The following is a 15,424-nucleotide window of genomic DNA, read 5'->3' as shown; positions in this document are numbered from 1 at the left end:
AAATTTAAAGAGTATAATAAACCATAATTTCCTAACACACCAGGATGAATATAAAATCGACTTACTTAAACCAAATAACCAGAGCATTTATGTTCTATTATTGCAAATGTTTTTGACGCCTCTTCTGGGCTCTTCCTCAGGCTTCTATGTATTAAAGGAACATAAGTCTGACATACTACATAATAAATGTGCAACTGCCCTTTCGACTTATGCGACTGACCTGGATATCACAGTGGACTTGTGAATGATATCACAGTGAATGAAGCTTGTATCATCCTCACCACCGCACATCTGGAACACCTCAAATTGTTGGGGGTGATAGAAATATTTAAAGCAGGATGCAGAATGCCTGCATTAATTTTAAAGAGGAAATGTCCCTTTCTATAGTGTGGCAGGTCTTACTGGACGATAGCATTTGATTTTCTATTGGATTTAAATTGAAAATTGTGTGCATTTGGCGTCCAGAATCTGTAAATTTTTGTCAGATGGAGATTACTTTTTTTAATAAACAATATTACTTTTTAATAAAAATAATCTCCATCTGATGAAAATTTACAGATGAAAATCTACATGTATTGTCAGCAGGGGGCAGCTTTCATCAAATCTACATTTTCCAGCACTTGTTTTTAGTAGATAAAAGCAATATCACCCCAAACGTAGGTATAATGGATGCAAGAAAGACGTCTGAATGTCACCTGTTCCTTTTTTAGAAATTATTTGTAATTTTAATTGGATATATATTTTGTGTTTTTTAAAAGGACTTTTTAAAACTTCTGGCAACAAGTAGCCTAAAAGGAAAGGTCAGTTGCCAAGCATGTGTATTGTCTGGAACACAAATAATAAATGGTGGTCCCTTTTGGGCAGACTGTCTTTAATTTTATTAAAAAATAATCTCCATCTGACGAAAATTTAGAGGACCTGTTATAATCATACTCATCATCATTATGTTCTAAAACTAATTTTAAATGCACAGCATCTGACAAATATATGTTTCAAGAAAAAACCGAAAAGTATTTACATAATAAATATGTTAATGTAGAAAAAAATCCAGCAATGAGTTGCTTAACTTCCCTGGCAGCATTTGGTAACACCATCTATTACGATATTTTATTAGAAAAACTTTTTGCTATTTTATAATAATTAAAATTGTAAATGCTAATAACAAGTAAAATCATCAATAAGTCAGATCCTATTCAAGATATGACACAATCCCCTTTATTTCCCCATCCTGTTGACCTTCAATCACCAACATTTAATAGCATCAATCCCCAATACACAAACCATACACAAACAAAGCACAGGAGTTATTAAGTTTCAAATAGGGTGAACAAAGTTGTGTTCTACACATACACAGCTGGAAAAGATAAATAATATACTGTATATATATTTTACTTATACAAGTATACCTCAAGTTACGTTGTTCTCGATTATATGTAGTTTGTCAAAAAAAATATATGGAAAAATAAAAGTCAGGTTTAAGTCATTTTATTTGACTTTACATTTATCTGCCACAAATATTGAAATCATAATATCACAGAAAAGTGTTAAATGTGCACGAAATCATATTAAAATACATACATTTACAGTAAATGTTAATATAATCATCATAAATCATAGAGAACGAAATATGAAAACATCTGTGACTCTGTGTTGTCATCTTAGTGGTCTTTAAGAGCTCAATATTGGCATTTTCCACGGTAGTTCCAACATCTACTGTTTGGTGTTGTCAGTGCCACTCGATGTTGATAAATTTAACATAAATTAGTTTTTTCTACTATCGCAAAATAATTTTAATAACTGTATTTGTTATTTAACCTTACAGAAACATTTTATTTTATAATGTCTTAGAGCAAACCACATTTACAAATAGAGTCTGCGATGCACAGTAAACATCGCCAAATTGTAAACAAGTACATTTACAAGTACATGTTTACAATTTGGCGATGTTTACTGTGTACATTTACAAGTACATGTTTACAATGTGGCGATGTTTACGAATACATGTATGTACGTACAAGTATGTACGTACATACATGTATTCGTAAATTTAGATTACTTTTTTCTGTACTATATTAAAAACTAAAATTTATTTGTTTGTAAGCTTAAAATAGATTCGTATTAACCATATATTATTAAAAATGCATTTATAAATAAAATACAGAACTGGGAATGGTTATTTGTGGTTTAGCCTAGTGACAAGTAAATTCGACTTATGTTGTTTTTTGACTTAAGTCACCTCTCCTAGAACCAATTACTGACGTAAGGCGAAGTATACCTGTATATGCTATGTATATTTTTTGGTATTTTCACATTCCTATTGCAAATTTTATGTTTTTATAATTCATTTTATTTTTCATTTTATAATGACTGGGTTAAAATACAATATGGCCACTAGCCTATTGTATTCTAATGTGGAAGAAGTTTGTTTGCTACCTCTGAATAGCAGACAAACTTTTCAGTTCTGACAGTATCTGCTGCTTGGAGGTTATACTATATAATAGTTTTAGTAAAGTAATATTTTTTAATAAGGCTGAACAAAATGAATACAATTAAACTGTTATAAATTTAATATTTTAATTGAAATTGATTACTGTTGGAGTAGTTAGACATCAATAGTAGATGATCTGGCTAGAATAAAATATGAGACATTAACTTAAATGTTTTAAAGATTCCAAAAAATTATAAAATATATCAAATATAAAAGTAGATAGATAACTTATTGTATTGGTCAGAATATAAAAATAAATAGATATTCATATTGTCAAAATGTACAAATCTTGACACCATTATTTGAAAATGCAAACAGAATTTTAATTATGCAATGGAAAGATTTATTGAAAAGAAACATTTTTAGTTTGTATTTAGCTTCTTTTTTAAATAATTTTTCAAAATAATTTGGATAAATTCTTGTACATTGTTATAATTCAAATTTTTTTGTTCCTGAAGTTGGTATGATTTTAAGATATCAATCAAGAAGTATAAATGAGTTATACAAATTTGTGTTATATTTATATTAACACTAATAATACTGAATAATTTAAAAAACTTTTTAAAATTATTCAGTATTATTCTATTCTTTTGGTATCAGGTAATATGAAATGAAAGACTAAAATTTATCATTATTACTTAAAATTTAAAAAATTGAATGACTGATTGGTAATGCTGTTTATTTATTTCTGAATTTATTGTTAGAAATTGTTTCTTTTATTAATTTTCAGTTTTCTATTGGATTTGAAATGAATTGACATTCATTTTAACAATTGGAATATATTTATCTGTTAATTATACTAATTATGAAGTATGCTATATGAATTATGAACATTTAAAAAAATAATTTAGATAATGAAGATTATTTCTTAAATAAAGTTTAAAATATGCTATGAATTTTTTCTTACTTCGATTATTTATAATTAGTTGTATCTGTTGATTATAAAGCTTAATTGTGTTTATTTGCCAAATTGATGTATTATTCCTTTTATTGATTTAAAAGTAATAAAATGTGTATATGTTTTTAGTTGTTTAATAGTACTAAATTACATGGTTAATATATGGTTAATGTTACAGTCTATACGATTATTGATGAATGACTTCCAACCAACCACACGCCAGGCTTACCGCTGTGCCCATGTTTTCTTCACAGAAGGTACTTACTCTTCATTATGACATTTTCATTGTAATTTAAAAAATTTCATTTTATCATTTAAAGTTAATAGATCTTACATGATAGAATTTACATAACATTTTTTTTAATGCTCAAAAATATACCTTGATTTTTTTATAAGTTATCAAAAAGAAATATGTAAATTTTTAAAGTAATGAATTATCTTTATAATTATTATTTATGTTGTTATTGTGAAAATAAACTTAGGTAATAATGCTTTAATATAATTATGTAATGAAATTGAATTGTTAATGTCATTAAAAATTAATTATTGAAATATTTTAGCTTGTCCTGATGAACGCTTCAATGAAATATGCAAGTCTGCTTGTGCAAAATACATCAAAACTCTAAAAGAAATAAATATTGCATTTCTACCTTATGAATCCCAAGTAAGTATTAAGATTTTTTAAATGTATTTTTAAAATATCATTGAAAAAGCTACAAAAAAAATAGTCATTTTAAACACCTTTTTTGCTAAAATAATAATTCTAAAAAATTGTAAATTTATTTTTTATTTTGTAGAGGATCTATTCAATTATAGTTAAATCTGTCAAAACTTAAATGAAAAATTTAAAAGCATATTCAAACTCTATAGATAAAAAAAAAAAACAAAACAAAATACAGTAGAATCTTGTTTTAATGGACTGCTTGGGGCACCAAAAATCATCCGTTTTTCTGAAAATCTGTTATATCATGAACAATTCCTCACAATCCCAGAAAAATATCTGTTGTTTCAAAAAATTTTCGTTTTTTAAATCCCTTACATAAAAAAACACCAGTACTCAAAGTATTCAATCTCTTAAGATTTCTATTTCTTACATTATATAAACATGTATATTACAAGATTGTACTGTACATTATGCCATAACAAAGATGACAGGAACTTATAAGCCAAAAAGCAACAAAGGATGTATGATCATTAGCACTTCACGATATGTTACTCTTCCATCTTGGTTTGCTTTGATGACATGAATGTTTCTGGGCTTCTTTTGGTGGCATCGTCAGTACAAAATGCTACTGTTACATGAGCATGATTTCAAGGTGAGATATTCCTGACCATGTGTCTGCAACAAAGGCAAGGCACATCTTTGTTGCACATATGTGCAAATCTTGAAGTGTTAAACCAGTAGCAGTTACCCTCCACTAATCAATGTACTACAGGAGGGAACTAATGCACAGCTGCAATGTTAGCAGTGAGAACCATGACAATTATGCACTTAGTTTGCACAGCATGCAATGTATGTTTTTGAATTCAGTATCCAGAAACATCTAATTATTAAATTAAAGGTTGAAAAAAATACAATGTTTACTGAAGATGGAGATAGAAAAAAAAATCTGTTATTCTGAGTTATGGATCTTCTAAAATGAGGTAAAATTACATTGATTTGGTGAGAGCTGGAGAAAAACTGTTGTTCTGCAATCTGTGAAAATGAGATTCTACTGTATAACAATCTCATAAAATAAATATGCTTGAACTCATTTCCTCACAGTACAGTACATTATATATCTAATTTGCTCATTGACCTCTTTTCAAGCTTTCACCCACCTCTAAGACAGTTCCAAAACATTGGCATGCTAATAAATTTTTCCATCTTACAACCCTGGGCTCACCTTAAAAAATAAATATTCAACAATTTTTGTTGAGTTATGTACTTTAACTTTATCTTCAGCAAATCTAATTGTATTCTATGAAGTTTAAGAAACATTAGGGTAATCCATGCACTTGGAGCATTTCATACTTAAAGGCATACAGTTTTCTGATTTCTCAAAAATTCATATAAATTTATGATTTTCTGATTTAAACAAAGATGGACATTATTTTCTTAAATCTGAAGAGCTGATGATGGTTAATTGATTTTAATATCATCATTATAGTTTGTCAACTTTTCACTAATTTACATAATGTGTAGGCATGATTACCAGGTTTTACATTCAGGAAAGCATGCATAAATGAGAATTTGCATAACATAGAAATACATTGATGTTTTGGAAGATTTGTCATTAAACATATAACCAATTTAAACAATTTTTTGTTTGTTTTTCATGAAAATGAAAAAAAAACAATTTTTTTTTTTCATTTTCATGTTCTGACAAGTATAATAAACTAATTTATTGATATAAGTAAATTTTTGTTACAAATTTTATTTAGCTTTGTCTACAGTATGAATAAAATGTTTTTTAAATTGACAAAGTTAATTGTATACTAGAAATATAAATGTGTGTGCACCATTCATTGATTTTTTTTTTTTTGGTTGCTATAACAAACTTTTTTTTTTTTCAAACTATGCACAAACTTGCATAGTGAATTCATTTAACACACAAAATAAGATTTAATTGTTCTTTTGGATTAAAACAATTTTTTTTTGTTTTAATCACTGAAAATTTTTTTCATTTTCATGTTCTGACAATTAATGCTAATGCTAGCTTCTTTTACTGATAGTTTCAGATAATTTTTAAAACACACTTTCATAGCTAACTTTTAAAACATTTTTAAATTGTGTTAATTAAAAAATATAAAACCATGAATATTTATACAGTTGGCTGGGTTTATTTTCCATCTGATGCACCATAGGTTGAATAACAGATAAATATTTGTTTTAATATAAACAAAAGTCTAAAATATAGTGTAATTTTTTTTAATATATATTCAATGGATGGAATTTTATATATTTCCATAGTTTGTAATATATTTGTATATTTTGTAAGCTTAAATATTCAATCTTTATTGCATTTATTCATCTTATCATTGGAAGTGATCAATCATTCAAAGTTTATAAAAAGAAATATGGCAATATTTAAATTCAAATAATCTAAAGATAACTGCAGATTATTTGAAATCTCAACTACTATAAATTCATTAAATATTGTTTAGTTTTTATTTTATAGCATATATTTGCTTTATGACTTTAAATTATCTTTTATCATTTAATTTATTTTCAGGTATTTTGCTTAGACTCCGCTGAAGCATTTCAATATTATTATAACCCATCTCAAGCATCAGAACACACTAGTGTGCTGGAACGTGTGGCTGAGCAAGTAGCTACATTGTGTGCCACTTTGGGAGAATATCCATCAATAAGATATCGAAGGTAAATATTTTAACAATAATTTTTATTTAATAATAAACTCTCTGTATTACACTGTGTTTTCATAGATTTCATTAACAATTACTGCTAGCTATTGTAAAATAAGTTAGTTTCTGAAAAATATTTTCATAGTTTTTGTTAATGAAATGATTTAATATAAAAATTATATGAAATGATATCATTCTTATTTGCTCTCTCAATTTAAGAAGATGTAAGTTAAACAAACAACACCACTAAACCTGATAGAATATTAAACTACAAACCAACCAATGCAGTATGTCATCGGGCTAGATAACGGCTATAATACTAATAAATTATGAAACAATTTGGTACTATAGAGAAGTGTTAGGCACCATCTCTTAATAAATTTAATAATTATAATATTTAATTAAGTAATTTAAATTATTTAAATAATTTAAAGATAGTCCAGAGGTCCAGATAGCATAATTGGTAATGCATCCGCATGGTAAGCGGGAGTTGTAGATTTGAGTCCCATTCCAGGCCGATTTCTTTTCTTCCAGTAGATCTAAATTATCAAAGTATCAAATTGTTTCATAATTTATTAATATTATAGTCGTTATCTAACCCGATGACATACGGCATTGGTTTGCTTGTAGTTTAATATTCTATTGGGTTTCAGTGATGGGCCATCAATCATCTGAATGCTATGCTTGGGGTTTGCTTCCATGACAACATTTCAAAGCAATTTCCAAACCCCAAATGGCAGCTACTGTGGGATTAATTTCTCAGACTCTGATCTCCATTCTGTAACTTCTAAAACTATTACTGCATGGTGTGAGCTATTGCAGTAGCGTCATAAAAGGCCCTGCAGATGTGTTTTGTTCATTTTGTGACCAAGTTTAAAGTTGTAGAACATACATTGTGGAAATATGCATTCAATTGCTGTGGCAGCTGATTTAACATGTGTGAAATTTAAAATGACATTTCAACCAAATAATAATATGGACTAAAGAGAAGTAGTTAGATTGCCATCTTTGTTTGAGGTCTGGATCATGTAATTGGCAAGACATCTGTATGGTGAATGGAAGATGCAGGTTCAAGTCCTGTTCTGGATTGTTCTTTTCTTTCAGATTAGTCTAAATCGGGTCGCCGAACTTTTTTAACTGTCGACCCCCAACCACTTTCCAAAACATCATTGACCCCCCGTAAAGTTTTATTAGAAGTGCAAGTGTATGAGCAAAAAAAAGAAAAGAAAAAAGAAAAAAAAAGGTTGTGATCCCTTGGGCGCATCGACCCCCTAGCCACATCGATCCCCCAATGATGTTGCATTGACCCGTGGGGGTCGATATCGACCACTTTGGCGACTCCTGGTCTAAATTAATTTGTTTATTTCTAGTTAAAAATTTAGACAATAAGGCCATTATCTTGTGTTATCTTTAGTCCAAATTACATAATATTTATATAGTTCATTAATCAAGTTTTAGCCCAGTAATTGATCATATCACTTAATTAATTCTATAATTTGAGTTTGTTTTTTATGATTATTAATAATACATTCATATAATACATTACACAATATTTTCATATTGGAATTACTGATTTAATTAAAACTAAGTAATTGTTGTAACTTATTTTTTACAGTGATTTTGATCGAAATGTTGAATTAGCTCAGTTGATTCAACAGAAACTTGATGCTTATAAGGCTGATGAACCAACAATGGGAGAAGTAAGTTTGTATAATTCAAATTTGTTATGTATGCAAAAATTTCATTGCATTATTTAGTTTTGAAAAATGAGATTGAAATGAGATTGTCATAGTCTCAACCATTACATTACATACTTTATCTAATCTTTGATCTTATTAACCATGAAGTTAGTTTAATGTTCAAATTATAACTTTTGGCAATTAAAATCCATTGAGATGTGTAATTTGTAAAGAATTAGTTTCAAAAGAAATTTATCAAAGTATCTAATATTTATTAAAATAACAGGTTCAAATGACTTAAATTCCACAGTTAAATAATTATTAAATAATATGAATTAAAAAAGAGAGAAAACAATTACAAAAATATTTTCATGTATGTATCCATACATATTGGCTTTATTTTTATACTGAAAATTACTTCAAATATGCAATTTTTAATCCTAAATTTTTCTTTTATATGATAATTTTGTAATTTTATAAAATACAAATATCAGAAAAAGTAATAATCATAATTAGAAAAAAAATATTAAATGTATTATTAACTTTCTGCTTATTTTATAAAACCACTTTTTAAATTTATGTTAATATTTTTATCTTGGATAAGACTTGAAAACAATTGTTAATTTTATAATGAAACAAGTAAAACGGCAAGGTTGTATTTGGGACAAGACTGTCTTGGAGACTCACTACTAAGCAGAATCACTTTGATGCTTAAGGTGGGTCTTGTTCTCATTCTCCAATATTCTTTGGTATTACTGGTTTTGAGCGCGATCTTTCAAACATGAGGTCGTCCACGATGCATTTTTGGTGAAATTAACCTATCCAATTTCAAAATTTCTCAATGTAGCATGTCACCCCAGGTTGATTTTTTGTCGATGCCTAATGAAAATCCCCCGTTTTTGAAAAAAATAATCCTGGCTATAGTATTGTCTGAAATTATTTTTTTATTTTGCACAAAGTATATGTGTATATATATATATTTGTTTGTTTAATNAAAATTTATTAAACTATTCCTTTGTTATTTAATAACATAAAATCATACTTATATAGTTTCAACTTCTATAATATATAATATATATATATATATATTAATAAATGTATAAAAAAACAAATTATATTTCGGAAGTTAGTTTTAATAAAAAATTATAATGACTAGCGCTATCTACTTTGAAAAAAGGTTCTGATGCTGAAATGAGATATCTCAGCTCAACCAGTCAAGGTCAGCACATCACAACCAGAGATATGTCAGGAATAACACGGGACAGGTAAATGGGTTTTTTCAAAGATTCGTTTGTCAAAATTTGATTTCACAATGTTCGCATTTCCAAGTTTCCAATGAGTAACACATGTGAAATTCTCCACTACTGCCTGTCTGTAGAGAGTGTCGCCATTTTGAATTTTATTATGACTCAGTTCTCGGTCTCCTGAGTACTTACAAGTCTTTTTTATGTGCTCATGATTTGGGCACCTAATACTCTGTGCCAAATTGCAACTCCAGACACACACTCCTTCATACCTCTAAGCTGGTTACCCAGCAGGCAGTACAATTTAATAAACAAGACATAGTCTTGTCAATAATACTTGCAAATCTGGTATTAAGTAGCATCAACTGATTTACAGTATCTTTGCTGTTCAGAGGAACTCTTGAAATATTTTTTGTAACGTAATTTATAAAGTAGTCATTTTCTATTAAATTATTTTTCACAAAAGTTTTTTAAACTTTGTTTTATAAGATTGTAGAGAAACAGATATTAATTACAAATACTTTATTGTAATAAGAAAATTCTTGTTACAGGGGGTTAGCTTTAGAGAATTACAAAAATACAATTATTACTTATTGAAACATTTTTTTTAAGTATCTTGTTACATAAATTTTGCTAAACATAAAATATTAATCATTCAATCTACATATCATATTTCGAATTCTTTAAAATATGAACAAAAAAGTAATGGATACTTTATCTTATACTTTATCTTTATACTTTATCTTTAATGGATACTTTAACATCTTATACAATGGAAATTTTTTCTTGATTAGTTCTGAAGTTTTCTTCTTAATTTAAATCAAAAAATCTCTTTTAATTTGAATTTACATTACGCTTCTTCAATCTTTGGACACTCAGTAAGAATATAATAAATGATTTATAAAAATGATTGTAAAGAACAAGTAGAACTTGCATACCCGCTGGCAGAAGAAGTTTAATAAATTTAGTGGTAATTATATCCATTCCAAGAGCTGTTTTCGTTTTTAATTTACGAATTGATATATCCAGATCTTCGATAGATATTGGAATATCTAAACTTTCATTGAAAGAAATTTTTTATATCGGCATAAGGAAGACTGTAATTCCTGTAAATCTATTAAAAAAGTTAGCCATTTAAAAGAATCTATTTGCATTGATTAATCACAATTGAAACATCGTAATTTCTTAATCGTAGACTTTAAAAGTTCACTATTTTTATTTTCTAAGATTATTTGTTAAATTTTTTTATAGTAATTTGATTTCTTAGATTTTAATAGATTGAAATACAAATTTTTGGCTTAACGATATTGACTGAATGCCGTTGATGTAGATAATTTTTTTAACTGAAGTAATGCTTTAATAATTTTCATTCTTAAATTCTTATATCCAAAGAGAAACAGATATAGATACATCAAATATCATAAACTACAAAGTAAGATTTGATGAAAGATTTTTAAATTAATTTTTGATAATTAGATTCTGGTTTTTTGAAAATTGAGGAAGATGGACATGAAAATATTGTAGGTAATATAGATTTTAACTTATTTACAAAGATGGCATTTTTGATGAAGCAATACAGTCAATAAAAAAACTAATGTTCAAGTAGTCTTTTAATAATAATTAATATTAATAATTTGCTTTTATTATTAGGTTGTTCGGANAAAAATACCTGATTAAATTATCTTTTTTGCATGTTCTGGTAAATGATCTTAATCTTAATGGTTGCTATGACATGAAGTTATTTTTGAATTAATAGGATATAAGAATTCAAGTTAGTTTTTTGTTCTCTGTTTCTAATAATTGTGTGTTGAAAAAATGATAATGTTTTAAGAAATATTTTTTATTTCAAAATTAATAAATTAGCTACAGTATCAACATATTATAGTTACATTTTTGATTAATTCAAATAAAGCTGGAATTTGATTACTTGACATGATTAAAATTTTGATATAAACTTAAATATTTTTTTATAGACAAGTAACTAAGCAGTTGAAAAAATTTATTGAGAGCAAACGAATGGCACCTTCTACCGATAAAGCAAGTATGAAAGATTTATCCACTATGATTAAGAAAATGCCTCAGTACCAAAAAGAATTGAGCAAATATTCTACTCATCTTCATTTGGCTGAGGATTGCATGAAGATGTATCAGGGCTATGTAGATAAATTATGTAAAGTTGAACAAGTAAGTTTTTTAATTTAGGAATTGCTTTCTGTTTAATTTAAAAATGAATTTTATCCATAAACACACTTAAGCTATAATTTTTTAGTGAATATAAATTTCAGAGGTACTGTACTTATAATTTCATCAAGATCCAATTAAGATAATATATATTGCATATTACATCCTAAACTGATGTCTTTTGTTTAAATTAATTTTTTTTGTAATAAAACTATACCTGCTTTGAAATCATGACAACAAGATTGATTTGGTTTCTAGCCTACTCATGTACTGGTAAACTCATTTTGTGAAAGCACAATATGTATATTTATCTTTCAAATTGCATAATACATTAATAAAATAAATTTAGAGTGAGTCATAATATTTTAAACATTTTAAAAAATTGTGAATAAATAGTACTTATATGAATAAATCTTATAGGTTTAAAGTTATGCAACACTTAATACTGTGATGATAAATTCTGACAATATATAAACATTCTGTGGCCCACTGTATTGATACTACTCCAAACTCTCGCCATAATTAAGCAGGCTATTATTATGCTATAATTAATAATTAGAAACTAAGTAATTTGTATTAGGCATAGACATTAGGCACCATCTCATCTAAATTAATAATTATAATAATTTAATAATTGATTAAACAATTTAGAACATTCTGGAAGGAAAAAAAACTAGCTCAGAAGGGGACTTGAACCTGCAATCTCAGCTAACAATCTGGACCCCAAGCAAGTTTTCACTTCCAGACATATTTAAATTTAGGATGGCACACCAGCTAGGACAACAACTATTTCCATGGCTTATGTACTCCTCCACTATGGCACTCAGCCAGCTATCACTTTACCTGGCATGGTATATATATATCAACATCCCAAAGCCTCATGTATTGATACTACTACAAACTATTGCAGTAATTAATTGGGCTATTATTATACTATAATCATTAGAAGCTAAGTAATTTGGAGTAGTTTCAGTAGCTCAGTTTTAAGTTTGGACGTCATGTGACTTGGTGATAACACACATTTGCAATGCAAAATTATATATTTAGTTGTTAACAGATACTGAAAGGTTTTCTGTTTAATATATAGGGGAGGATCTCCAAGAGTTCATAGACAACTGCTATAAAACATAGATAACTTCTTACCATATTTTGTAGAATGACCAGCATATAAGAGGGAGACCAGCATGCTGGAAACCCCAGGGTTACTAGCATGCTAGTTAAACTGTGACTAAAATATAAAATTAATCAGATCTAACAAAACGAGTTGTTTTGAGTATAAAAAAATATTATTACTGTATAATTTGACTGATTTAACATCAGGAAGAGAGTTTTCATTTACAAAACAATTAACAAATTATTATTAGTAATAGGTAGTCATCATGGGCTACACTGACAATATACTCTGACCTTAGAAATAACACCTTACTCTCAAGTTTCACACAAAGCTGATGTTAATTGGTGTAAGCTAAGGTAATTTATAGCGAGTTTCTTAAATTTAATATGTTTATTTTTGTGTTTTTGAATTAAATAACAATAAAATACACAAAAAAAGCACTTTTGGAATTTATAGAGTATTTTACATTGTTAGAAAGAAGACAAAATGAAGAACTTAAACATATAATTATAGTTTTTGATGTAATGTTGACAGTTTCACAGTTTTAGAATAAAAGCTCGTTCATTTTTGATGTAACGTGTTCATATTTTTAATGTACCCTCTAGAGAAGAAGGATCTATAACCCCACTTAAGTCAGCATGTCAGTTTTTACCATATGGAAATTTCTGATTCCATGGTCTTCCCTGGATAGACTGGCATGCCGGTCATTCTGCAAAAAACTGTATATGGTCAATTTATTTTTATTCTTCAAAATACATTCCTTCTTGATCAATACACTTGTTTGCAGATTCATTCAACTTTATTCATGCCCTCCAGGAAAACAGATTTTCACATTTTAAGCTCTTGTCACTGCACACTGAATTTCTTCCACTTTTTGAAAATGCTGCTTTTTTAACGGAAATTTTAACTTGGGGAAGAGAAATTAGTCAGCAGGTGCAAGCTTTGGCAAGTGAGGTGGCTGGTGGAGAACAGCAACATTCTTGTTTGTGAGAAATTTCTTTACAATTACAGCATTGAGATGGCATATTAAGAAGGAACTACTCACTGGCTTAAAATTTGGTCATTCTAACTTGTTGAATTACCAATTTTTTAATGATCAGCAATAATTTGAAAAGTGGTACAATGATCTTCTGTCAGTAGACAAAGAACAGATTCCATGTTTTTGTCTGTTCTGGCAGTTGAAGAACAACCACTTCTGGCATCATCCTTCATGTCCTCCCTTCCAACTCCAAAGTGAGCGTATCACTGATACACATTAGCAGGACTTCCATATGCCTTATTAATTAGTTTGATTGTTTCCACAGTATTTTTTCAGGTTTTAACATGCAATTTAATTGCCACTCTCTGCTCCTCCAAGATGCCAATGAAAAATCTTTATTTGAAAAAAGTTTATACTCACAAATCACTGAACAGCTGTTGAAGTCTGGTCACATGTTACAGAAGATGACATCTATGACAATGCTATGTAGTTAGTGTCAGCTACTAGATGTAGTACACAGTACTCTTTTAAAAACAATTTTTCTAAAAGTTTTTGAGTTGCAGTTTGTATTTACAAGTTGTCATTTGTACTTTGAGAGTTACACTGTTTAGAAACATGCTATGTCAAGGTTTGGCTAATTTAGATCTCTTACATAAACATACACACTATCTATCACTGTTCTTAACTGGGATATCTATTGTTCAAAGACTTTCTCCTTGATAGTATCATTGGCATCAATTTGTAAAATTAAAAGAAATGTTTTAAAAAAATAATGCTTGTTGATAATAGATATAGGTGATACATCTAATAATATCTGAAATAAAAAAACTAATGAAAAGTAAAATCAATCAACAGTTAACTATTTCTGATGGAATTAATATTTTTAAGATCATTATTTTCATTTTTAGTTTATTAATATAATTCTAAAATATACATTTAAAAAGTTTATATTATTTAAATTACTTTTTAGCAATCTGTTAGCTTAATGATATGTAATTATATAGTAGTATTTAGAACATAAAATTTATTTTATATTATATATTTAATAGGATCTGGCTATGGGAACTGATGCTGAAGGAGAAAAAATAAAGGATCCAATGAGAAATATTGTTCCTATTTTATTAGATGGAAATGTTACAAATGCTGATAAAATTAGAATTATCCTTCTTTACATACTTTCCAAAAACGGTGAGCCTATTTCTAATTTTAAATATGCAAATACATTTGTATGCAAATCATTTTACATACAAATGTAATTGTAAGTAAATTTATAAATTACTTGTTTCAGAATAATACTAAAAATCATATAAGCAGTTATAAAAGTTAAAAGTTACAATGGTGCCTTGTACTTCAAATTTAATTCATTTCAGCTGGCTGTTTAAACTCTGAATCATTTAAAATTCAAAGCAATTTTTTCCATTAGAAATAATGGAAAGTGAGTTGATCTATTTCCTGACTCTAAACAATACTCATTTCAATAAACTTAAAACAGC

At 27.7% G+C, this 15,424-nt stretch overlaps 1 protein-coding gene across 1 annotated transcript in view; it reads left to right on the top strand.

Moving 5' to 3' along the window:
• Positions 1 to 15,424, top strand: part of LOC111618681 (protein ROP-like) — a 60,691-nt gene that overhangs the window by 23,368 nt on the left and 21,899 nt on the right. Inside the window, exons 4-10 of the mRNA XM_023360245.1 lie at positions 3,565 to 3,643; positions 3,947 to 4,050; positions 6,602 to 6,750; positions 8,350 to 8,438; positions 9,570 to 9,678; positions 11,631 to 11,841; positions 14,981 to 15,119. Of these exons, the coding sequence (XP_023216013.1) occupies positions 3,565 to 3,643; positions 3,947 to 4,050; positions 6,602 to 6,750; positions 8,350 to 8,438; positions 9,570 to 9,678; positions 11,631 to 11,841; positions 14,981 to 15,119 (880 nt within the window). The remainder of the gene's footprint in view (positions 1 to 3,564; positions 3,644 to 3,946; positions 4,051 to 6,601; positions 6,751 to 8,349; positions 8,439 to 9,569; positions 9,679 to 11,630; positions 11,842 to 14,980; positions 15,120 to 15,424) is intronic.

This window comes from Centruroides sculpturatus, unplaced genomic scaffold, assembly GCF_000671375.1.
Source record: "Centruroides sculpturatus isolate CEXI.00-Female unplaced genomic scaffold, Cexi_2.0 scaffold193, whole genome shotgun sequence".
In the NCBI taxonomy this organism is placed as follows: domain Eukaryota; kingdom Metazoa; phylum Arthropoda; class Arachnida; order Scorpiones; family Buthidae; genus Centruroides; species Centruroides sculpturatus.
This window is presented reverse-complemented; position numbering and strand designations above follow the sequence as displayed.